The sequence below is a fragment of the Macaca thibetana genome, chromosome 5 (assembly GCF_024542745.1).
Source record: "Macaca thibetana thibetana isolate TM-01 chromosome 5, ASM2454274v1, whole genome shotgun sequence".
Taxonomy (NCBI): Eukaryota; Metazoa; Chordata; class Mammalia; order Primates; family Cercopithecidae; genus Macaca; species Macaca thibetana.
In genome coordinates this window covers 182,813,513-182,836,372 of record NC_065582.1, presented here as the reverse complement: position 1 = coordinate 182,836,372, position 22,860 = coordinate 182,813,513, and the positions used below count along the sequence as shown (strand labels likewise).

The 22,860-nt window shown below is 45.7% G+C and overlaps 1 protein-coding gene across 15 annotated transcripts in view; it reads left to right on the top strand.

Annotated features, from left to right (window-relative positions):
* Nucleotides 1-22,860, top strand: part of GRK4 (G protein-coupled receptor kinase 4) — a 75,914-nt gene that overhangs the window by 37,157 nt on the left and 15,897 nt on the right. For 12 of the 15 annotated variants that reach the window (XM_050792290.1, XM_050792301.1, XM_050792289.1 and 9 more), the window contains 6 exons: nucleotides 2,857-2,960; nucleotides 5,791-5,883; nucleotides 8,050-8,113; nucleotides 12,389-12,529; nucleotides 17,999-18,189; nucleotides 20,779-20,816. In XM_050792290.1, coding sequence (XP_050648247.1) covers nucleotides 2,857-2,960; nucleotides 5,791-5,883; nucleotides 8,050-8,113; nucleotides 12,389-12,529; nucleotides 17,999-18,189; nucleotides 20,779-20,816 — 631 coding nt within the window. Of the gene's footprint in view, nucleotides 1-2,856; nucleotides 2,961-5,368; nucleotides 5,397-5,790; nucleotides 5,884-8,049; nucleotides 8,114-10,455; nucleotides 10,768-12,388; nucleotides 12,530-17,998; nucleotides 18,190-20,778; nucleotides 20,817-22,860 lie in introns of those variants that run through there. The other 3 variants (XM_050792302.1, XM_050792299.1, XM_050792300.1) reach the window with 3 other exon arrangements.

The following is a 22,860-nucleotide window of genomic DNA, read 5'->3' as shown; positions in this document are numbered from 1 at the left end:
ACTCCTGCCTCAGCCTCCTGAGTAGCTGGGACTTACAGGCATGTGCCATCATGCCCAGCTAATTTTTTTTTTTTTGTATTCTTAGTAGAGATGGGATTTCCCCACGTTGACCAGGATGGTCTCGATCTCTTGACCTCGTGATCTGCCAGCCTCAGTCTCCCAAAGTACTGGGATTACAGGCGTGAGCCACAGTGCCTGGCCCAAACTTCTTTTCTTAAATAGGAAAATGAATGGACCCATCTTATTCTTATGACAGCCTTGCTGCATAGAAAGAAAGGACTGGAGAGTCCAGCAGGGTGTGTGTGTTCAGTCTCGGCTCTCCCCTTGGTGATGTGGGCACACTGGAAAGGGACTTTCCAAGTCTCTCCTCATCCATCAGTGGGTTGTTGTGGGGCTAAATGAGACGATCTGTGTGTGTGTGTGTATATATTTTTTGAGATGGAGTTTCATTCTTGTTGCCCAGGCTGGAGTGCAGTGGCGTGATCTTGGCTCACTGCAACCTCTGCCTCCTGGGTTCAAGTGATTCCCCTGCCTCAGCCTCCTGAGTAGCTGAGATTACAGGCGCCTGCCACCACACCCAGCTAATTTTTGTATTTTTAGTAGAGACAGCGTTCATCATGTCGGTCAGGCTGGTCTTGAACTCCTGACCTCAGGTGATCCACCCTCCTCGGCCTCCCAAAGTAGTGGGATTACAGGCATGAGCCACCACGCCCGCCCGAGACCATAGATATTTAAATGCCTCAAATGTATCAGATAGTTTAAATGGCAGCTACTAATCATGATTAATTGTGATAACATTGTTGATTTTTTTAAACGTGAGTTTTCTCATTGTTTACTATCTTTCAACTTATGTTAGGAAATAACTGATTTATAAACACATATTTCCTCTGGTCACTTGGCCCTATCACAGTCAGAAGTCAGTCTAGAATGCATTTCTTGTTTCGGTTACAAGCACACAATTGAGCATGACGTGGGTATTTTTTCACTGAATCTGGACAGTGGTTTTGTCATGTGTTTCCTTTTTCCAGAATTCTCTGGATGAGGGTTAAAGAGAGTGGGGCCTGGGCACGTGGAACACTGTGAGTGGGAATGTAGAGTGGTGGAGCCGTTTCGGAAGGCAGTTTCACAATAAATATGAATGTTTAAAATGCTTGCATCTTTTTGAGCTGGTAATTCTGTTTTTAGGAATCTATCCTATAGAAAAATACACGTGTATAGAGACATTCATGGTGGTGCTGTTTGTGTGGGAAAATTGGCAACTAGGATGTAACTGGGGACAGATAAACTCATACACCGGAAGACTGTGCAGTCACTCAAGAAAATGGGGTAGCTCTGTAAACGTCAGCACATACTTTAAACCCTGGACCCAGGTTGGGCACGGTGGCACATGCCTGTAATCCTAGCACTTTTGTAGGCCGAGGTGGGCAGATCGATTAAGCTCAGGAGTTCGAGACCAGCCTAGGCCACATGGCTGTCCAAAAAATACAAACATTAGCCAGGTACAGCTGGGCACAGTGGCTCACACCTGTAATCCCAGCACTTTGGAAGGCTAAGGCCTTCCGAAGGAGCACTTGAGATCAGCAGTTCAAAATTAACCAGGCGTGGTGGCGGGCACCTGTAATCCCAGCTGCTCAGGAGGCTGAGGCAGGAGAATCGCTTGAACCCGGGAGGCGGAGCTTGCAGTGAGCCAAGACTGTGCCACTGCACTCCAGCCTGGGCCACAGAACAAGACTCCATCTCAAAAAAATTAGCCATGCCGGGCGCGGTGGCTCAAGCCTGTAATCCCAGCACTTTGGGAGGCCGAGACGGGCGGATCATGAGGTCAGGAGATCGAGACCATCCTGGCTAACACGGTGAAACCCCGTCTCTACTAAAAAATACAAAAAAAAAAAAAAAAAAAAACTAGCCGGGCGAGGTGGCAGGTGCCTGTAGTCCCAGCTACTCTGGAGGCTGAGGCAGGAGAATGGCGTAAATCGGGGAGGCGGAGCTTGCAGTGAGCTGAGATCCGGCCACTGCGCTCCAGCCTGGGCGACAGAGCAAGACTCTGTCTCCAAAAAAAAAAAAAAAAAAAATTAGCCAGGTGTGGTGGCATGCGCCAGTAGTCCCAGCTACTTGGAAGGTGGAGGTGGGAGGATTGCATGAGCCCAGGAGGTCCTTTTTTTAAAAGGCTGAATAATATTCTGCTCTACGTATATACTACATGTTATTTATCCATTCATCCACAGACACCTGCGTTGTTTCCACTTTGGGCTACGATGAATTATGCTGCAATGAACATGGGTGTGCAGATACCTCTTTGAGACCCTGCTTTCCATTCTGTGTGTGTGTGTGTTTTGTTTTGTTTTATTCGGAGATGGAGTTTTGCTCTTGTTGCCCAGGCTGGAGTGCAGTGGCACGATCTCAGCTCACTGCAACCTCCGCCTCCCAGGTTCAAGCATTCTCCTGCCTTAGCCTCCTGAGTAGCTGGGATTACAGGCGTCTGCCACCACACCTGGCTAATACTTCGTACTTTTACTAGAGATGGAGATTCACCATATTGGCCAGGCTGGTCTCAAACTCCTGACTTCGGGTGATCCATCCACCCACCTTGGCCTCCCCAAGTGCTGGGATTACAGGTGTGAGCCATCGTGTCAGGCCCTCTGTCCTGTGTGTGTTTTGATGTGCATCAGAGAAGATCTGAAGAGGCAGACAATAGCAGAACACTGGAGAGTGGGCCTAGCGTGGAGGGGCCGGTGGCACTTTGACTTACATTGTATACACTTTGTGTTTCATATTTTTACAATAGGCATTAGGTTCTGTTTACTAGTAAGTTATGAAATCACTAATGGTTATGTATTTGGTTTGTACTATATTAAGTTGGCAGCCCCTTTACCAGAAATACCTCCAGATGTTGTGAGAGAATGTAGATTGGGACTGAAGGAGGAGAACCCTTCCAAAAAAGTCTTTGAGGAATGTACTAGGTAAGTGGTTCATGCCGAGCCCTGCATATATTGTCTGTGACTAACCCCGAGACAGACAGCTTACAGGAGGTTTCTCTGCATAAAACAAGTTCTTGGAGTGTAGTTGACCCTTGAGCAACATGGGCATTAGGGATGCTGATACCACCCAACCCTCTGCACAGTTGAAAATATGTGTATAACTTTTGACTCTCCCCAAAGCTTAACTATTACTAGCCTACTGTTGACCAGAGGCCTTACAGATAACATAAACAGCGATGAACACATATTTTATATGTTATGTGTATTATGTGCTATACTTTTACAATAAAGTATGCTAGAAAAAAGAAAGTGTTATTAAGATAATCATAAGGAAGAGAAAATATAATTCCTATTCACAAAGTAGAAATAGATCATCATAAAGGTCTTCATCCTCGTCATCTTCACATTGAGGAGGCTGAGGAGAAGGAGGAAGAGGAGGGGCTGGTCTTGCTGTCTCAGGGGTGGCAGATGTGGAAGAAAATATGAGGAGAAGGAGGAAGAGGAGGGGCTGGTCCTGCTGTCTCAGGGGTGGCAGGAACGGAAGAAAATACACGCATAAGTGGCTCCTGGCATCTCAACTTGAATTGTCCAAGGGTCAACTGTACTTTACCCATTAAAATGATTACTTTCTCTAGAAAGAGGTGAATGAAGAGTAATAATTCCGTGTACACATGAGGCACACTGAAAGGGGTCCCATCGTTGAGCGCCAGTATCCTAGTATCCTAGGGGAGTGGCACACCTAAGCCTGTGCAGCCAGAGCATGGTGGGGCTGGGGCTGGAACCCGTGATGCTTTAATGATGCGACTGCCTTGAAAATAACAAACAGGCCAGGCTCGGTGGCTCATGCCTGTAATCCCAGCATGTTGGGAGGCCGAGATGGGCAGATCGCTTGAGGCCAGGAGTTCAAGACCAACCTGGTCAACATAGAGAAGCCCCATCTCTACAAAAAAAATACAAAATTTAGCCGGGCATGGTGGTGTGTGCCTGTAATCCCAGCTACTCAGGAGGCTGAGGCACGAGAATCACTTGAACCTGGGAAGCAGAGGGAGCAGTGAGCTGAGATCACACCCTGGGCAACACAGTGGGACTCTGTCTCAAAAATAAATAAATAAATAAATAAATAAATAAATAAATAAATAAATGCACTCCAGCCTGGGCAACACAGTGAGACTCTGTCTCAAAAATAAATAAATAAATAAATAAATAAATAAAATAAAATAAAAAACAAGGCTTTCTCTGTCTATCTGGCTTTCTCTTGAGGTGTGGGTACTCTGCACACTGAGGAGCTGGGTTAGATACTTATTCCTTTAGTGAGAATTCAGTGGCCAATTCTACATCCCACAGATAAATGGCATGCATCCCATCTTTCTCCTAGCCAGGTGTATGGCACTGGACTAGAACCCTTCCCTCTGTCCCTCAGCCCCCTCCTCTGAAAATGGATTAGAGTAAATGGATTAGAGTAAATGTAAATATTTTCTATTTCAAGTCATCTTTTACTTATTCTTGTTGGATATTCACATTAATGGTATTCTAGTGTTTGTGATTTGAACTGTTTTGCAAGAAGATGTTGTCTGTGGCTGGGCACCATGGCTCATGCCTATAATCCCAGCACTTTGGGAGGCCAAGGCAGAAAGATTGTGTGACCTCAGGAGTTTGAGACCAGCCTAGGCAACATGGTGAAACCCTGTCTCTAATACAAAAATTAGCCAGGCATAGTGGTGCGTGCCTATAGTCCCAGCTATTCAGAAGGCTTGAGGTGGGAGGATCAATTGAGCCTGGGAGGTCAAGGCTGCAGTGACTGTGACCTCACCACTACCCTCCAGCCTGGGTGACAGAGCCAGACCAAAAAAAAGAAAAGAGATGCTGGCTTCATGGCTCCATTTGATTGCTTCTCTGGTATAGCAGACAGGACAAGCTTGGTCTGTGCTCTCTGATACTGATCCTGGGACATTGTGGTAAGAATCAGATTTCTTCCTGTCTTCATCTGGGATGTCACAGAAGCCAGGAAGGGCCAATCTTTCATTCCACACTTTTATTCTTCACATCCCTCTTTTGGGCATGTACACACCCTAAACTCTTTCTTGTACATGTGCACTAAGAGACATGTAATAGTAATAACACAACAATAATAAAGCTAGGCTTCGTGGCTCACACCTGTAGTGCCAGTGCTTTGGGAGGCTGAGGAGGGGGGATTGCTTGAGTTCAAGGCCGCAGTGAGCCATGATTGTGCCATTGCACTCTGGCCTGGGCAATAGAGTGAGACCCTGTCTCTAAACAACAACCACCAACAAAAAATAACAAAACAATAGTAAATGTTTGGAAGTATTAATGCATTTACCTGCTCACAGTAACCCTATGAAGTAGGCATGATTATTATTTCTGTTTTACAGAAAGAGAAACTGAGGCCATAGAGGTTGGGTAAGTTGGCTCAGGTCCCTCAGCCAGTGAGTGGCTGAAGCAGGACGTGCAGCAGCCCATGGCTTTGACTTCTGTGCTGTCCTCCAGGGGACCCTTCCACTGTGCCTTGCACATGGGAAGCGTGCTGCTTGACAACAGAACAGCTGACGCCCTTACTCCCAAGAAGGGAATGCATCCTTCTATTTCACTGCTCTTTTCATTCATTCTATTTCACTTCTATTTTCACTTACAGCGTTAGAACCTAATGTGGACTTTTATAATTGCAAATTCAAACTATTGAATTGTGTGTAATGATTGCCTTTCCCATATTCAGTGCCTATTAATGCACTAAAACATACTCGTTTTTACTTCTTAATACAGCAAATGTATATAATTTTGTAAAATCTTTTTCTAGAGTTACCCATAACTACTTAAGAGGGGAACCATTTAAAGAATACCAAGAAAGCTCATATTTTTCTCAGTTTTTACAATGGAAATGGCTGGAAAGGTATGTTCTAATTTTAAACTCAATAAAAGCCAGTTGAAGTGGCACATGCCTGTAGCCCCAGCTACTCAGGAGGCTGAGGCTGGAGGATTGCTTAAGCCCAAGACTTGAAGGCTATAGTATGAGATGATCATTCCTGTGAATAACCACTGCACTCCAATCTGGGCAATGTAGCAAGACCCCATCTCTAAAAAAGAAAAAAAGAAAAGAGACCTCAATAAAACAAGTGTTAATTTCTCACGATACATACTGATTGACATAGACTTTTCCATCTGTCAAAATACAATTAGAAATTTTGAGTTGTATATGATATTTTTATTTTATTTTATTTTATTTTTTATTTATTTATTTATTTATTTTTTGAGACGGAGTCTCGCTCTGCCGCCCAGGCTGGAGTGCAGTGGCCGGATCTCAGCTCACTGCAAGCTCCGCCTCCCGGGTTCACGCCATTCTCCTGCCTCAGCCTCCAGAGTAGCTGGGATTACAGGCGCCCGCCACCTCGCCCGGCTAGTTTTTTTGTATTTTTTTAGTAGAGACGGGGTTTCACCGTGTCAGCCAGGATGGTCTCGATCTCCTGACCTCGTGATCCGCCCGTCTCGGCCTCCCAAAGTGCTGGGATTACAGGCTTGAGCCACCGCGCCCGGCATATATGATATTTTTATACAGAAATTTTCATAGGTATTAGTATTGTACAATTTCTTCTAATTTAATAGACTCTGTTCTCTCTTTTTAAAATGGCAGGTATCCCTGTTGTTTCAGTGACTAGAAAATAAAACTTAGCTTAGATTTTTGGTGATAGAATAGGATGCAGTGGGTGGCACCTGGCAGTTAAAACCTGCTCAGCCTCTTACTGTTTATGTGGCCTCAGGTAAGTGGCTTAGCCTGTATGAGTGGCAGGTCCTTGTTCTGTAAATTAGAGGTAATTATAGAATCTGCCTCCTTGCACCATTGCTAGGATCACCTGGGAAATGTGTGTACAACGCTTATAGCACAATGTTTGGTGCACAAAATAAGTACTTAAAAAGTGTTAGCTGCGGGCTGGGTGCAGTGGCTCATGCCTGTAATCCTAGCACTTTGAGAGGCCGAGGTGGCTGGATCACCTGAGGTCAGGAGTTCGAGACCAGCCTGGCCAAAATAGTGAAACCCATCTCTACTAGAACTACAAAAATTAGCCAGGCGTGGTGGCGTGCACCTGTACTCCCAGCTACTTGGGAGGCTGAGGCAGGAGAAATCGCTTGAACCCGGGAGGTGGAGCTTGTGGTGAGCTGAGGTGGCTCCACTGCACTCCAGCCTGGGTGACAGAGCGAGACTCTGTCTCAAAAAAAAAAAAAAAAAAAAAAAAAAAAAAAGGGTTAGCTGCTACTAGTGTTATTATTAGTACTATTATTATTGATCGATTAAATTTCCAGTTCTTGCTTATACATGCTGTTTTTGAGGCATTGGGTATAAACATATTTGAGGTTCTTTTTTCAAAGCATGGCACAATGTATATATGTCATCTTCCTCACCTGCTTTCTGAACAGGTTGAGAGGGGTCTACCCAAGTCTACACCAGCAGTTATGAACATACACATTTCCTAGTGTCAGCTGGTTTCAGACCTGTCTTTAGTTAGTAAGGATAATTGGACTGTTCTGCCTTTTGCTTCAGTGTCTTAAATGTTAATTAAGATTAATTGGCTGGGTGGTGGCTCACACCTATAATCCCAGCACTTTGGGAGGCTGAGGCAGGCGAATCACAAGGTCAGGAGTTTGAGACCAGCCTGGCAAACATGATGAAACCCCGTCTCTACTAAAAATACAAAAAATTAGCTGGGTGTGGTGGCGGGCGCCTGTAATCCCAGCTACTCGGGAGGATGAGGCAGGAAAATTGCTTCAACCCAGGAGGCGGAGGTTGCAGTGAGCTGAGATCGTGCCACTGCACTCCAGCCCTGGCGACAGAGTGAGACTCCATCTCAAAAAAAAAAAAGATGAATTAATTGCTCTTAGAGCAAGTCAAGAGCTGTCCTGCTAGAGGGAGCCACAGTCCCTGAGCACAGACACCCTTTGTCCTGGGCATCCCCTTTGAGCAGAATGGTTCAATAAATGAGGCGAAGACAAGCGCTGATTAGTCTTTTCTGTTTTAAAAGAACAATGCAATGTGGACCTGAAACTTATTTTTCTCATTGATTAGGCAGCCCGTAACCAAGAACACATTTAGACATTACAGAGTTCTAGGAAAAGGCGGATTTGGAGAGGTGAGTAATGGGAGCCAGTTCCGAGCAGCGCTGCTAGCTGGGTGGGCAGCAAGGTCCTGAGAACACGGCTTCAGGTAACGCATCAACTCTCCCAGTACACTGTTGCCTTAGTGGGCGTTTTGGGAATCATCTTAGCCGACTGTGAGAATCCACATGGAATTTTGAGCAAAAGGTTTTGAAGAATCCCTTCTCTTGGTGACTTCACCTTTTACCTCATAGTTCTGAAGAAGCTGGTTTCCATGCTTGATGCCCCAGCTCAGTCACTTTGCCCAGATGGAAAGATGATTCTGCTCCTGTATTGTGGAATTTCCATGATTCTATTTCCGTAAATTTAAGACTGACCCCAAATTCACATAGTACAGAGTGAATTATTAAATATACTTACGTAACCCTGCTCTGTTTGGACATGTATGTACCTCATACCTACATCAAAAGGTGTTTGGAAATGTGTCAATTTGGGAAAATCCTAAGGAAATGACTCACAGACTCACGAGGGATTTTTTGTTTATTTGTCTGTCTGTTTGTTTATTTGAGATGGAGTTTTGCTCTTCTTGCCCGGGCTGGAGTGCAATGGCGTGATCTCGGCTCACCACAACCTCCGCCTCCTGGGTTCAGCCGATTCTCCTGCCTCAGCCTCCCGAGTCGCTGGGATTACAGGCATGCGCCACCACACCTGGCTAATTTTTGTATTTTTAGTAGAGGAGGATTTCTCCATGTTGGTCAGGCTGGTCTTGAGCTCCCGACCCCAGGTGATCCGCCCTCCTCAGCCTCCCAAAGTGCTGGGATTACAGGCGTGAGCCACCGTGCCCGGCCTGGGGTGTTGTTTAAATATGATGGGTCTCCTAGATGGAGACCACTGTAGTTGGCGGATGGAGAACAGCAGCAGTTCTGGTCTGGGGAATTTAAAAGAATGTTAATTACCTTATCAGTTACCTGGAGTGATCATATGGAGTTCAAGAACTTACAAGCCCCTAAGAGCCAGGCAAGCCATTGCCAAACTAACACTGTATGTTTAACTCAGAAGCAGGTTACACTGCCTGGGTGTGACTCAGATATTATTGCTCCCATATTACATTCAAAGCAAAAGCCACTAGCATTGGCTTGAAGTTAATTAGAAAGCTGACCTAGGAGGCAGCACACTGCAACCGAGATCTGTCATGCACCTGCAGCTTGACATGACAAGAAATTGGCCAACATAGTCATGACTTCAGTAACAGTACTGTCCCTCTGCTACAGTTCCAGAGGCCATGAAGAATATTTTGCCTAATCCAGTCAAATGCTTGCTCTCGTCCTTCCATGACAGATATTTCTGTAAGAAATCCGCCCTCTGTTTGAGTTTGTCCTAGAACAGGAGAGTCATTTTCTCACTTCGAGTCTTGCTAATCTGCCTCTAATGATCTGCAAAAGTAAAGACTCAGATTTTGTGAAAGAGCAGAGGAAACATTTCTGGAACGTAGGTCATGTGTTTACAAAGGAATGAAAGTCTAATTATAGCCACATGTCAGTTTATAAAACATGTCAGTCCTGATAGGATTCAACAGGGACATGTTAGCAAATTTTAGCTATTGTGAAAGACCTGGCGCTGGGTGCGGTGGCTCACACCTGTAATCCTAGCACTTTGGGAGGCCAAGGTGGGCGGATCACTTGAGCCCAGAAGTTCCAGACCAGCCTAGGCAACATGGCAAGACCCCCTCTCTATTTAAATATTTAATATAAATAAATACATAAAAAAGAAGACAAGAAAGACTTAGTATAATTATGATTGTATAGATTACTTCTTAACGGATTTACTTGGGCTCCCAAACGAATGACCGGCTGCACGGATCAAGCATGGCAGTTTCAGCAGACTCGCTCTGGAGGCGGTGTGCTCTCCGCCAAGGCCCAGAGGCAGTGAGCGGTCAGCCCACCCCTACTCGGAACGCCTGTCGGAAGGAGCCCTGCTCGCCCTAATGCGGGGACAGCCTCGGTGCCCTTTAATCCAGATTCTCATCGTGCATTTGCTTTTTCCAAGTGCTAGCACTTCCTCTAGTGGTTTTTTTTTTTTTTTTTTTTTTTTGAGACGGAGTCTTGCTCTGCCGCCCAGGCTGGGGTTCAGTGGCCGGATCTCAGCTCACTGCAAGCTCCGCCTCCCAGGTTTACGCCATTCTCCTGCCTCAGCCTCCCGAGTAGCTGGGACTACAGGCGCCCGCCACCTCACCCGGCTAGTTTTTTGTATTTTTTAGTAGAGACGGGGTTTCACCGTGTTAGCCAGGATGGTCTCGATCTCCTGACCTCGTGATCCGCCCGTCTCGGCCTCCCAAAGTGCTGGGATTACAGGCTTGAGCCACCGCGCCCGGCCCTCTAGTGGTCTTGAGAGAGCAAACGTAGTTGGTTTTATTTTGTCAACAGTAATTCTTTTGCTTATGCTTGAAGTCCTCCGAAATTAATTTGTAGGGTCCTGAGCGAGCACAATGGTAAGGGAATTGAGTAGACATCTCTGCTGTCATGGTGTTAGGCCGCAGACTGTAGTGGAAGGAGCACGTACTCAGACTTGGACAGACCTGAGGCCAGGGTCCTGTCGTATCACTTCCAGCAGTGTGATCATGGGCCCGCCATGGCGATCTCATCTCTAGCAGGGAAATGATCGGCCCTGCCCGCCAGGCTGCTGTAAGCCAGTGAGTGTTCACCCCCAGCTGTTAGCACAGTGCCTGACACTCTTGTCTGCTTTCCATTCCCTGTCTCTGATTTGCCAATTCCACTTAGAATAATTTTTAAAAAATTAACGATAAAGAGAGATGAAGGGATTTTTATGCCAAGTCTTAATAGTAAGAAAATGATTAAATACATTTTGCCATAGTCACATTTTAGGAAAACATTTCATGATAGGAAAATAGTCACACAATAAGATTTTTTAAAAGGAGGTTAAGAAATATTACCTATTTTACAATATGAGACCAGTTTTGCCATCAAAGGCTGGGGTGGTGGGGAACAGGGTATGTATTCTTGCATACCCATGTAAGAAGGTGGGCCTAGAATCAAATAGAACAAAATATTAACAGTGATTATCTTGGAATTGCAGGTGAGTTTTTAATCACTGTCCTTCTTACTTCCAATATTTTCCACAATTAACTTTGTATTTCTTTTACCACCAAAATTGTTTTATTGGTAGATAAAATTATATCATGTCTTACATTTGCTTTTAAAGCAGTCCCCTGTGGGGTGTGCAATGGATGGGAGTTGGAAGAAACAGTAGTCTAATGTTGATGACACAGAGGCAGGGGGACCAGAACCTGAGGCTCATGATACTATTTTTTCCACTTTTGTATGTTGGAAATTTTTCATGACATAAAGTTAAAATAATACATAAATACTACTTTAAGAAGTAATAGAATAAAGATATGAAAATTGTGAATTATATGAAATATATTTCCTTATACTCTTGACTTTTTAAATTAAAAATTCAAGAATCTTTTTAGGCCAGGCACAGTGGTTCACACCTGTTAATCCCAGCACTTTGGGAGGCCAAAGTGGGTGGATCACCTGAGGTCAGGAGTTCAAGACCAGCCTGGCCAACATGGCGTCTCTACTAAAAATACAAGAAAAATTAGCCAGGCATGGTGGCGGGCACCTGTAATCCCAGCTACTCCCGAGGCTGAGGCAGGAGAATCCTGAGATGGAGTCTCACTCTGTCACCCAGGCTGGAGTGCAGTGGCACGATCTTGGCTCATTGCATCCTCTGCCTCCCAGGTTCTAGTGATTCTTCTGCCTCAGCCTCCAGAGTAGCTGGGATTACAGGCACCCGCCACCATGGCTGGTGAATTTTTTTTTTTTTCATATTTTTAGTAGAGACGGGGTTTCACCATGTTGGCCAGGCTGGTTTCAAACTCCTGACCTCAGGTGATCTGCCTGCCTTGGCTTCCCAAAGTGCCGGGATTATAGGCATGAACCACCAGGCCCAGCTGAAAAAAGAATCTTTTTAGTTTTACTTTTTAAAACTTTTGCACTTTTACAAAAAGTAAAATAGACATATGGGAACATTTAAAAATTAAACAGATGTACCGTGATCACCTATGCCACCTAGTGCCGTTTGTACACTGTCTTAGAGTTGATAGAACGCAGCGCGTCACTGAGAGGAGGAGCCGACTCACACTGACAACGCCCACCTTTGAGACGGTCTCCTCATGTGCTGCTGCTGGTCTCTGCCAGTGAGGGCCTCATCAAGCAAAGGGTTTCCTTTGTGTGGCCTAAGAAACGTCAGGTGGACATAAACCTCCTTTACTTTGCTGTTTAAACTAGGTTTGTGCCTGTCAAGTGCGAGCCACAGGAAAAATGTATGCCTGTAAAAAGCTACAAAAAAAAAGAATAAAGAAGAGGAAAGGTGAAGCTATGGCTCTAAATGAAAAAAGAATTCTGGAGAAAGTGCAAAGTAGATTCGTAGTAAGTGTCTCCTCTTAGTCTTCACTGTGCCTTGTGTGATTCGTAGCACTTATGTCAGCCGACATGCCGCTCAGCTCACTCTCATTGAAGCTGTGGAAGTCATTTCTTGTTTTCTGAGTTTATGTGGGGTTTTGCTCCTTTTAGTAACAGTTTTGTTTTTAGTAACAGCTCCTTCTTTCTTATTCAAACCTTAGAAAACATGAAAGTAGTGATACTGCTTCTAACTTCTGGTTTGTTATAAATCTGTAGTCTCCCACCTCCCATTCTGTCCCTCTTGACATCTGCCAGCTTGCAGAGCTTGTCCAGGTCCGTTAGTTACCTTGTGTTTCTTGGTGAATTTCCCTTATCACAGCCAGCCAGAGCTTATCTCTGTTTGCTGTCAGTCTCCAGTCAAGTTTCTCTGGCCCCCGGGACACTGACTTGGCTGTGCTTGAGGAGACCTTCTCTGTCTCTTTTTTTTTTTTTGACACAAGGTCTCGCTCTGTGGTCCAGGCTGGAGTGCAATGGCACGATCTTGGGTCACTGCAGCCTTGACCTCCCAGGCCCAAGTGATCCTCCTACCTCAGCCTCCCAAGCAGCTGGGAGCACAGGCACACTCCACCATGCCCAGTTAGGTTTTAATTTTTTAATTTTTATTCTTATTTTTAGAGATGAGATCTCTGGCCAGGCATGGTGGCTCACACCTGTAATCCCACTACTTAGGGAGGCCGAGGAGGGTGGATCACCTGAGGTCAGGAGTTTGAGACCAGCCTGACCAACGTGGTAAAATCCCGTCTCTACTAAAAATACGAAAAGAATTAGCTGGGCCTGGTGGCGCGTGCTTGTAGTCCCAGCTACTCGGGATGCTGAGGCAGGAGAATCGCTTGAACCTGGGAGGCGGAGCTTGCAGTGAGCTGAGATTGCACCACTGCACTCCAGCCTGGGCAACAGAGCAAGACTCTGTCCCCCCAAAAAAAAAAGAGAGAGAGGGAGAGATGAGATCTCCTTATGTTGCTCAGGCTGGTCTTGAGCTCCTGGACTCAAGTGATCCACCTGCCTCAGCTTCCCAAAGTGTTGGGATTACAGGCGTGAGCCACCACCTCTGGCTGAGAATACTATCTCTAGCCCCTCTTCTCATGTGGGCCTCCTCCCTCTGGCCTCAATCTGTTTTCTGTCTTTTCCTTTTTCTGGGAAGTTTACTGCTAGGCCCTCAACTAGTATATCCCAATTGTATGAAGCCCAGATCCCACCTTCCCACCTTTCTGGGGAGGACAGAACATTGGGTGGACTGGTATGAGTTCAGGGAAGCAGTTCCAGGCTTTACAGTGTGCATGGTATAGTGTGGTTCTCATCTCCAAACCCAGTTTCTGTCTACCTAGTTATGTATGTCCTGTAGCAGCTACTGAAGTATGAAGACTGGTTGAAGGGAGAGTGTGAATGAGAATTTATAAAATGATTTGTCATGTTAGAGCTATTTCCTCCAAGCCATTTATTTCTTAGCCCTGAGGTCAGCTGCTTTGTGCAGGGGGACAGATGTTCCCAAACAGTGTACCTTCACAGCCAGCACCTGAATTTAATAGCACAGTGTGTATATGATATGTCACTCTCACCTGCAATTACATGAAAATCTTTAATACAGTGGGCTTCTCTGGGAGTTGCTTTAAACATATTTTTTGGCTGGGCTTGGTGGCTCATGCCTGTCATTTCAGCACTTTGGGAGGCCAAAGTAGGAGGATCACTTGAACCCAGGAGTTTGAAACCAGCCTGGGCAACATAGGGAGACCCCCATCTCTACAATTTTTTTTTTTTTTTTTTTTTTTTTTTTTTTCTGAGACAGAGTCTCGCACTGTCTCCCGGGCTGGAGTGCAGTGGCACGATCTTGGCTCACTGCAACATCCAGCTCCCGGATTCAAGTGATTCTCCTGCCTCAGTCTCCCAAGTTGCTGGGATTACAGGCGCCCACCACTACACCCAGCTAATTTTTTGTATTATTAGTAGAGACTGGGTTTCACTTTGTTAGCCAGGTTGGTCTCAAACTCCTGACCTTGTGATCCGCCCGCCTTGGCCTCCCAAAATGCTGGGGATTACAGGCGTGAGCCACCGAGCCTGGCCTCTACAAAAAAATTTTTTTCCAAAAAGGCCAGGCACTGTGGCTCATGCCCTGTAATCCCAGCCCTTTGGGAGGCCGAGGCCTGCAGATCACCTGAGGTCAGGAGTTTGAGACCAGCCTGGCCAACATGGTGAAACCCTGTCTGTAATAAAATACAAAAATTAGCTGGGTGTGGTGGTGGGTGCCTGTAATCCCAGCTACTCGGGAGGCTGAGACAGGAGAATTGCTTGAACTCAGAAGGCAGAGGTTGCAGTGAGCCCAGATCGTGCCATTGTACTCCAGCCTGGGTGACAGAGTGAGACTCCATCTCCAAAAAAAAAAAAAAAAAAAAAAAAAATTAGCCAGGCATGGTGGTGTGTGACTGTAGTCCCAGCTACTCAGAAGGCCGTGGTGGGAGGATCGCTTGAACCCAGGCGGTCCGGGCTGCAGTGAGCCATTATTGCCCACTGCACTCCATCCTGGTGACAGAGTGAGATCCCATCTCAAAAACAAAACAAAGCAAAAAAAAAAAAAAAAAAAAAAATCCCTGTGTAACTACCTTGGAACATAGAAATCCACAGTCCAGCTTTATGAAAAGAACAGATGCAGTTGTTACAGTTTCTTTTGCTTAAATGCTTTGATTTCTGTATTGTCGGCCTCTCCCAAGGAACCTAGAGGCATTTTTCTGCTTCTGTATTGGTGTTTTCTCCCTGCTTACAGCGGCACGTTCATCCCTGCTGCGCCCTGACCCATGGCAGTAAAGCCTCTCCCTGGAGCCCCCTGCCCCTGCCTGCACCCTCGCCCCCCACAGTCTGTTCTCCACGGAGCAGTGCAAGGCAGTCTGTGGAAAAGTTAAATCAGTCATCTACTTTCCAGATTAAAAACTCCAGTAGCCACCTGTCACTCTGAGAATAAAATGAGACTCAACTCTGGCCTTTCAGGCACTGAGGGACCTAGCTCCTACCGCCTCTGCCACATGAGGCCGGGCGCCTGACCGTGCTCTGCATGGAGCATCGCTGCCTTTCCCTGTCGCCCTTGGTCTCACTCCCCATAGGCAGTCTGCGAGTCACCCGTCACTCTGTCGGATGGTTTCTTTGCATTGGTTCTTCTGTCATCTGTGACTGCCCAGGCCTCCTCCACCACGATATTAGGACAGAGCTCCTCAGGGCCATGCTCACCACTGCGTTCCCGCTGCCTACAACAAGGCTGGCGTGGTAAAAGATTCTCAATATTATTTTAATATATATTGAGCAGATGTTGAATGAATATTCACAAGAGGAGAGGAAGTAAGGGATCCTTACTAATTCAAGGACCACTGATAATTCCTTGTGGTTTAATCTGTGTTCTATTGCATGCCCTCTGGGGCCTCCTCTCCTCCACCTCTCTTACTGTTTTAACACATTGTGACCAAGTTGGATTTATTCCAAGAATGAAAATCGAATAATGTAATTTATCATATTACCAGAATCAAGGGAAGAACCGTATGGTCATCTCAATAGCTGCAGGAAGAGCTTTGGATGGGAGCTAACGCCCAGGCAGGCTTAAAAACCCGAAGCAAACCAGGCACAGAAAGGAACTTCCTTCAGAAAATCTCTGGCACAATCGTACTTAATATGAAAATATTAAAAGCTTTTCCCCATGAGATCTGGAATAAGGCTAGATACCTGCTGACCATTTCAATTCAACATGATATTGGAAATTCTGGCCAGTGCAGTAAGGTAAAGGAAAAAGTGAAAGGGATTAAGGTTAGAGAAAAGAAGAAAAAAGGTTGGAAAAAAACCCTCATCATTTTCTTTTTCTTTTTTTAAATTTTTATTTATTTATTTATTTTTAGATAGAGATGGGGGTCTCACTATATTGCCCAGGCTGGTCTGGAACTCCTAGGATCAACTGATCCTCCCACCTAGGCCTCCCAAAGTGTGGGGATTATAGGTGTGAACCACTGTGCCCGGCCAAAACTCATTATTTTCAAACAACATCGTTGTACATGGAGACCTTCCTGGATTTTTAGATAACCTATTAAGGATTTAACCAAGTGATTAAATATGAATCAGCCCCTAACAATTAGAAAATGGAAATGTTACTGATACCATTTACAATGGCCTCAAGAAACATCAGAATCTAAGAAAAGGCCTGGCGGGTGGTGTGCACCTGTAGTCCCAGCTTCTTGGGTGACTGAGATGTGAGGATCACTTGAGCTCAGGAGTTTGAGTCTAGCCTGGGCAACATAGCAAGACCTTGATCTTAAGAAACAGTTCTAGGCAAAGAACTGACAAAAATGTTCAAGACTTCTACAGTGAGAACTGTAAAATGTTATTATAAGAAATTAAAGAAGGAGGCTGGGTGCTGTGGTTCACGCCTGTGATCCCAGCACTTTGGGAGGCCGAGGCAGGTGGATCACTTGAGGTCAGGAGTTTGAGATCAGCCTGGCCAACATGGTGAAACCGCATCTCTACTATAAATGCAAAAATTAGCCAGGTGTGGTGGTGGGTGCCTGTAATCCCAGCTACTCAGGAGGCTGAGGCAGGAGAATTGCTTGAAACCTGGGAGACAGAGGTTGCAGTGAGCCGAGATGGCACCACTGCACTCCAGCCTGAGCGACAGAGCAAGACTCTGTCTCAAAAAAATAAAGAAGGTCTAAATAAATGGGGGGAGACCACGTTCCCAGATTGGAAGACCCAATGCTGTAAAGATGCTGGTTTCCCCTAATTGATCTATAGATTAAATGAATTGAATGCAGCCCCAATCAAAATCCCAGCAGGGTGTGTGTGTGCGTGTGTGTGAGTGTGTGTGAGTGTGTGTGTGTGTGTGAATTGACATACAAACCAATAGAAAAATGGGGGAAAAAATAGACTAGGCATTTCACAAAAGAGGATCCAAATGGCTATTAATTACATGAAAATGTCCCCTATATTTTCATATATACAGAAATGCAACTTAAGACCACAGTAGGAGACTACTCCACCAGCAGGATTCAAACTAAAAAGGTTGACAACACAAAATGTGGGAAAGAGGTGGTGCAGTGAGACCTCCCTTGCGCTGCTGGTGGGGCATAGCCTGTGTGCTGAACGTGGTTGCCCGGGAAGTACAGACTGTCAGGGCTCAAGTGATGAGAGCACAACACAGAGGAGTCATAAGCCCAAGTGTCTTGGTGAAGTTTTGCCACTTCTTTGCTTAGCTTTAGGAAGTTCTCTCTTTTGGCGACACAGCTGCGGTAAAATCTTCAGTATGCCAAGGTCCAAGAGGCACGTGATGTGTCCTGTACATTTCTCTGAAACATGATAGTATTCGCATGTTCTGATTATAAACCTAACATGGATTGTTTGCATATTAGCAAATAGAGGAAATCACCAGTGAAAGAGCAAGTTCGTGTTCTGTCTTTATGATGTTGCTATCTTTAGGTTAGTTTAGCCTACGCTTACGAAACCAAAGATGCCTTGTGCTTGGTGCTCACCATTATGAATGGAGGGGATTTGAAGTTTCACATTTACAACCTGGGTAATCCCGGCTTTGATGAGCAGAGAGCTGTTTTCTATGCTGCAGAGCTGTGTTGCGGCTTGGAAGATTTACAGAGGGAAAGAATTGTATACAGGTAAGAACGGTGCTACCTAATGGAGCCTGCAAGTCTTGGAGCCAGTTTCTCCCAGCTGTAGGCTTCCCTGGCTCACACTGGCTGCTTCCAGGCTGAGCAGGAGAGTAGCTGGGAGCCCCTCAATGGTGATTTATAGGGGTGGTCACTTACACTATTGGGAATATGGCCAGTCAGAGGGCCCTGGGTGTTTTTTTGTTTTGTTTTTTGAGATGGAGTCTCACTCTGTCATCTAGGCTGGAGTGCAATGGCGCAATCTCGGCTCACTGCAGTTCAAGCGATTCTCCTGCCTCAGACTCCTGAGTAGCTGGGACTATGGCACCCACCACCATGCCCAGCTAATTTTTTGTATTTTTACTAGAGATGGGGTCTCACCATGTTGGCCAGGCTGGTCTCGATCTCCTGACCTCAGGCAATCCGCGGGCCTCAGTCTCCCAAAGTGCTGGGATTACAGGCGTGAGCCACCGTGCCCAGCTTACATTTCTAATAAATTGTCTTTTTGAAGCAGAAGTTTGTTTTTTACTTGTTAGGTTGATCAAATAAAGGTAGTGCTACTCATGTAAACATAAGAAGAGCCTGTTTCCAAGGTTCTTAGGTATTTTGATAGTTCTGATAAGGATGTATTATGTCCTGCCATATAACATATCGATTTAATGTCTTGAAGTAGTAGTGTTTTTTTTTGCATCTTAGAATTTAGTAAAGAAAATTAAACTTAATAGTTTAGTGTAATCAATGTATTTAGTTTTAGGAAAACACAAAACCCCTTCCTATCCCTTAAATGCTGGAGTTCCTGGGCTCTGAGTCTCTTCTCAGTCACTCTCCCTGGGCAGTTTCATTTCCTCCCTTCTGTGGGTTCATCTACCAGTTATAGTCGGTCTCCCACTGGGGTCCATGTTGTAGATTCAACCAGCTGTGAATCGAAAATATTCAAAACATCCTGCTCAGCAGGGTGAAAAGGGGAAAAAAAGAGAAAATATTCAGAAAAAAAGGATGGTTGTGTCTGTATTGAGCATGTAGACTTTTTTCTTGTCCCTATTCCCTAAATGATATCGTATAATAACAATTTACATATCATTTACATTGTGTCTGGTAGCATGTGTAATCTAGAGGTGATTTAAAGTAATTGGGAGGATGTGTGTAGGTTATACGGAAATTCTACATCATTTTATATCAGGGACTTGAGGACCCTTGGATTTTGATATCCAAGGGAAGGGGGCCTGATATGGGACCTGATGGTGTCTCCCTTGTTACCTTGCAAGCCTGGCCTTCATGGCCTTTGTGATGCAGCTCCCCACGGAGCCCTCCAGCCTTGGGTCCTGCTCCTCCCACACAGGCACCTCCTGCCCTTGTCATGCGAGAGTTTCAGCTGCTCAGGTGTCCTCACCTCACTGCACCTTTGCACAAGGTGTTCCTGTGTGGGTGCCACTCTCCACCCAGTCCCTCTTCCTGTCATTCTGAGAGACTCCTGCTCATCCGTCCAGAGTTAGCCCACATAGCACGAGGGTGTGAGGATGTGCCCCCTCTCCCACATCCTCCAGGTGCTGCCCACGTTGTCTGCTCAGATGGTCACGCCAGACAATGAGCTTCTTGGGAGTCCTTGATCTCACTTCTCCCTGTTCTGATGGACCTTTAGCTTCTCCTTATCTTCTATATCCCACAGCCAATATGGGATAAATATCTCTCAAGGATCAGAGACCAGGCTTGGCAATGGGGCTGACACCTCTGCACCTTGAGCATTGAGCAAGGGGTGGATTGCTGCCCTGGCTGTGAGTCCTCTAGACACAGAGGTGGTCGCCTGAGTTGAGGAAGCCTTGTTGCCATTGCTTAGAGGTAAGAGTCTGGTGGTATTGGAGCATGGAACACACCCATAGGAGATTGGATTCTTTTGTTACTCCTGGAGTAAATCACACTTCACAGGTGACTACGGCTGAGCTGCTGTGTTTGGCTTCAGTCTTAAGATGAGCTGGATTTTCTCATATAAGCTTTGGCTCCTCTAACCTCTGGTACCCACTTGCCTCACCCACCTGCACTCAGTGGGGTCTGCCCATGGCTGCCCCATCCACCGCTGTGTCCACAGGACTCACCATCAGTAGCTATTACCAGGCATTTGTTGAATGAATGACCGATGGCCCAAGTAACATTCCCACCTCAGCCCCCTGAGTAGCTGGGACTACAGGTGCATGCCACCACACCCAGCTTGAGGCATTCTAATATGGGGAATTTTCAGTTTTTGAAACTCTTAAAAATATGTTAATGGTTAAGAGAAATTGAGCCACATTCATTAAGGACTAGTTGCTTTCCTTACTACTGGGCTGCATATTTAATCACTGAAATGTCTTCAAATCTGTATAATTATGTAAAACAGTTCATTTTATACTGTCGTCATATGTGAGCTGTTTGCTGAGATGAATTTTGTAACATTCTTGTCCTGCCATGTGACAGCTAAAGACAGTTTCCATGGCTCATGAAGGGTGGTTTTGCTTTCTGCCATCCTGGCCCTTGCTCATGCTGGTTGTTCCCACTGGGTACTCCGGAATCACAGTGCCAGATTCTGAATCATTGAGCCTTCTGTTGTTGTTTCTTTCCTTGTAGAGACTTAAAGCCTGAGAATATTCTCCTTGATGATCGTGGTAAGTGGGCAAGCCCTTCCCATCTAACGGGTAGACTTTGTTAAGGGACTTGGATACAGAAAGTTGGATGCAGAAAGTGGACTTAATAATTAATAGAGAATGGAAACAACAACAAAGAAAAACTCTGTGGTATGTGTTCATTTTAAAAAGATAAAATACTGACAATTTGGTCATTTCCCTGTGTTTAGGCAAGAAGCAAAGCTGGTCATAATTTTCAAGTAATGATTGAGTTCAGAAGCATTTTTTTTTTTTTTTTTTTTTTTTGAGACAGAGTCTTCCTATGTCGCCCAGGCTGGAGTGCAGTGGTGTAATCTTAGCTCACTGCAGCCTTGAACTGCTGGGAACAAGCAATCCTACCACCTCAGCTTTCTGCAGAGCTGGGACTACAGGTGTGCGCCACCATGTTTTGTAGAGATAGGGGTCATGCTATGTTGTCCAGGCTGTTCTCAAACTACTGTCCTCAAGCAATCCTCCTGCCTTGCCTCCCAAAGCACTAGGATTATAGGCATGAACCACTGTGCCCTGCCTAGAAGCATACTAAAGTAAACACAGAGTCAGAACATTTTCTCTCTCTTGTTTCTTGCTGTTGACCCACCTCTTGCTTTATTCCTTTTTTATTTCCATTCCCCTCTAAACTTTGTCATGCTGCCCCTGGTGCTGTCCTCTTGTCCCATAGCATGTGTCATAGAGCAGGGTGCAGATGGCTGCTTGGAGACCCTGTAATAGTGGAGAGGGAGTGGCCCTTTTCAGCAGGCTCCTTGTCAGCAGCATGGGTGCGCACTCCACCTTGGTTCCTCTAAGGGACAGTCATACCCAGAATGCAAGGATGGTTGGACTGCTGGGGTGCGTGCTTGTGCTCACACATAGCTCACAAGCAGTGCTGGGAAAGAGCTTCTTTCAAGTGAGTTTTCTTGACAAAGAAGGGTCTTACAGTCTAGTAGAGCGCATATGGCAGGGTCATAGTGGCTCCTGCCAAGAAGAGGACAGGCGTCTAATGCGGAGACTGAGGGCAGTTGCAGGGTACTTGGAATGCTAGTCTTCTTTTACACCTCTGCCAGATGCTTTCATGCTTATCTAATTCATGTATGACACCCCGCCCTGTGAGGAAGGAGGGTACTGGAATTCTCATTTTACTGAAGGCGATACCAAGATTTAGGAATCAAACTTGTCCAAGATTGTGTCCGTAGCTCCTGGCTTAGCCTGTGGTTCATTCCTGGTGGGGTGCTGCTAACCAGAGGTGGCTTGAGTGGGGCGAGCGCTAAGCAAAGCTGCTCACTTATTAAGTTGTTAAATGACTTAACAAGGGTAGGTAGAACATGCTTTGTATGTAAAATGGAGCGATATCCAACCTATGTGGTTGATTGGAACAGGGTGCGGTGCAGAGTGTGTGTGTAGTGTGCTCCCTTTTGTGTAAACAAAGCAGGGAATTGTGTGTATGTGTGATTGCTCAGAAACATAAACAAATATAAAGGGAGAATCATAAGAAACGATCAGAAGTGAAAACAAGGCAGGGGAGCACAATGATAACCTTTTTCTGTGTTTTTAGGAGATTTTTCTGTGTAGCTCCCTCTTCTTTAGAACTTTACCCCACACATTTGAGGTGAGCCATCCTTCCCCAGTGCTAACCCCTGCCTAGCTAACTTAACAAGACCCCTGCTCTGCCCAGGTTCCCCTTCTGTGCCACTATCTGAAAGGCACTCCTGGGTGGGACGCCAGGATGGTTGCTGGGCCAGTTCACTGTCTCTTCTCTTGGGAACCACAGTCCTCTGATGTCGACGACCATAGTTTTCTTTTTTTAAAATTCTTTTTAGGGTCAGAGTCTCTCTATGCTACCCAGGCTGGGTGCAGTAGCTACTCACGGGTGTGACTGTGGCACAATTACAACCTCAAACTCCTGGGCCTAAGCGACCCTCCTGCCTCAGCCTCCTGAGTAGCTGGAGTTTCAGGCATGCACCACCACATCCAGCAGCGATTAAGGATATGTTAATTGTTATGGTGTGATCATGCCTCACTGCAGTTTTGACCTCCAGGGCTCTAGTGATCC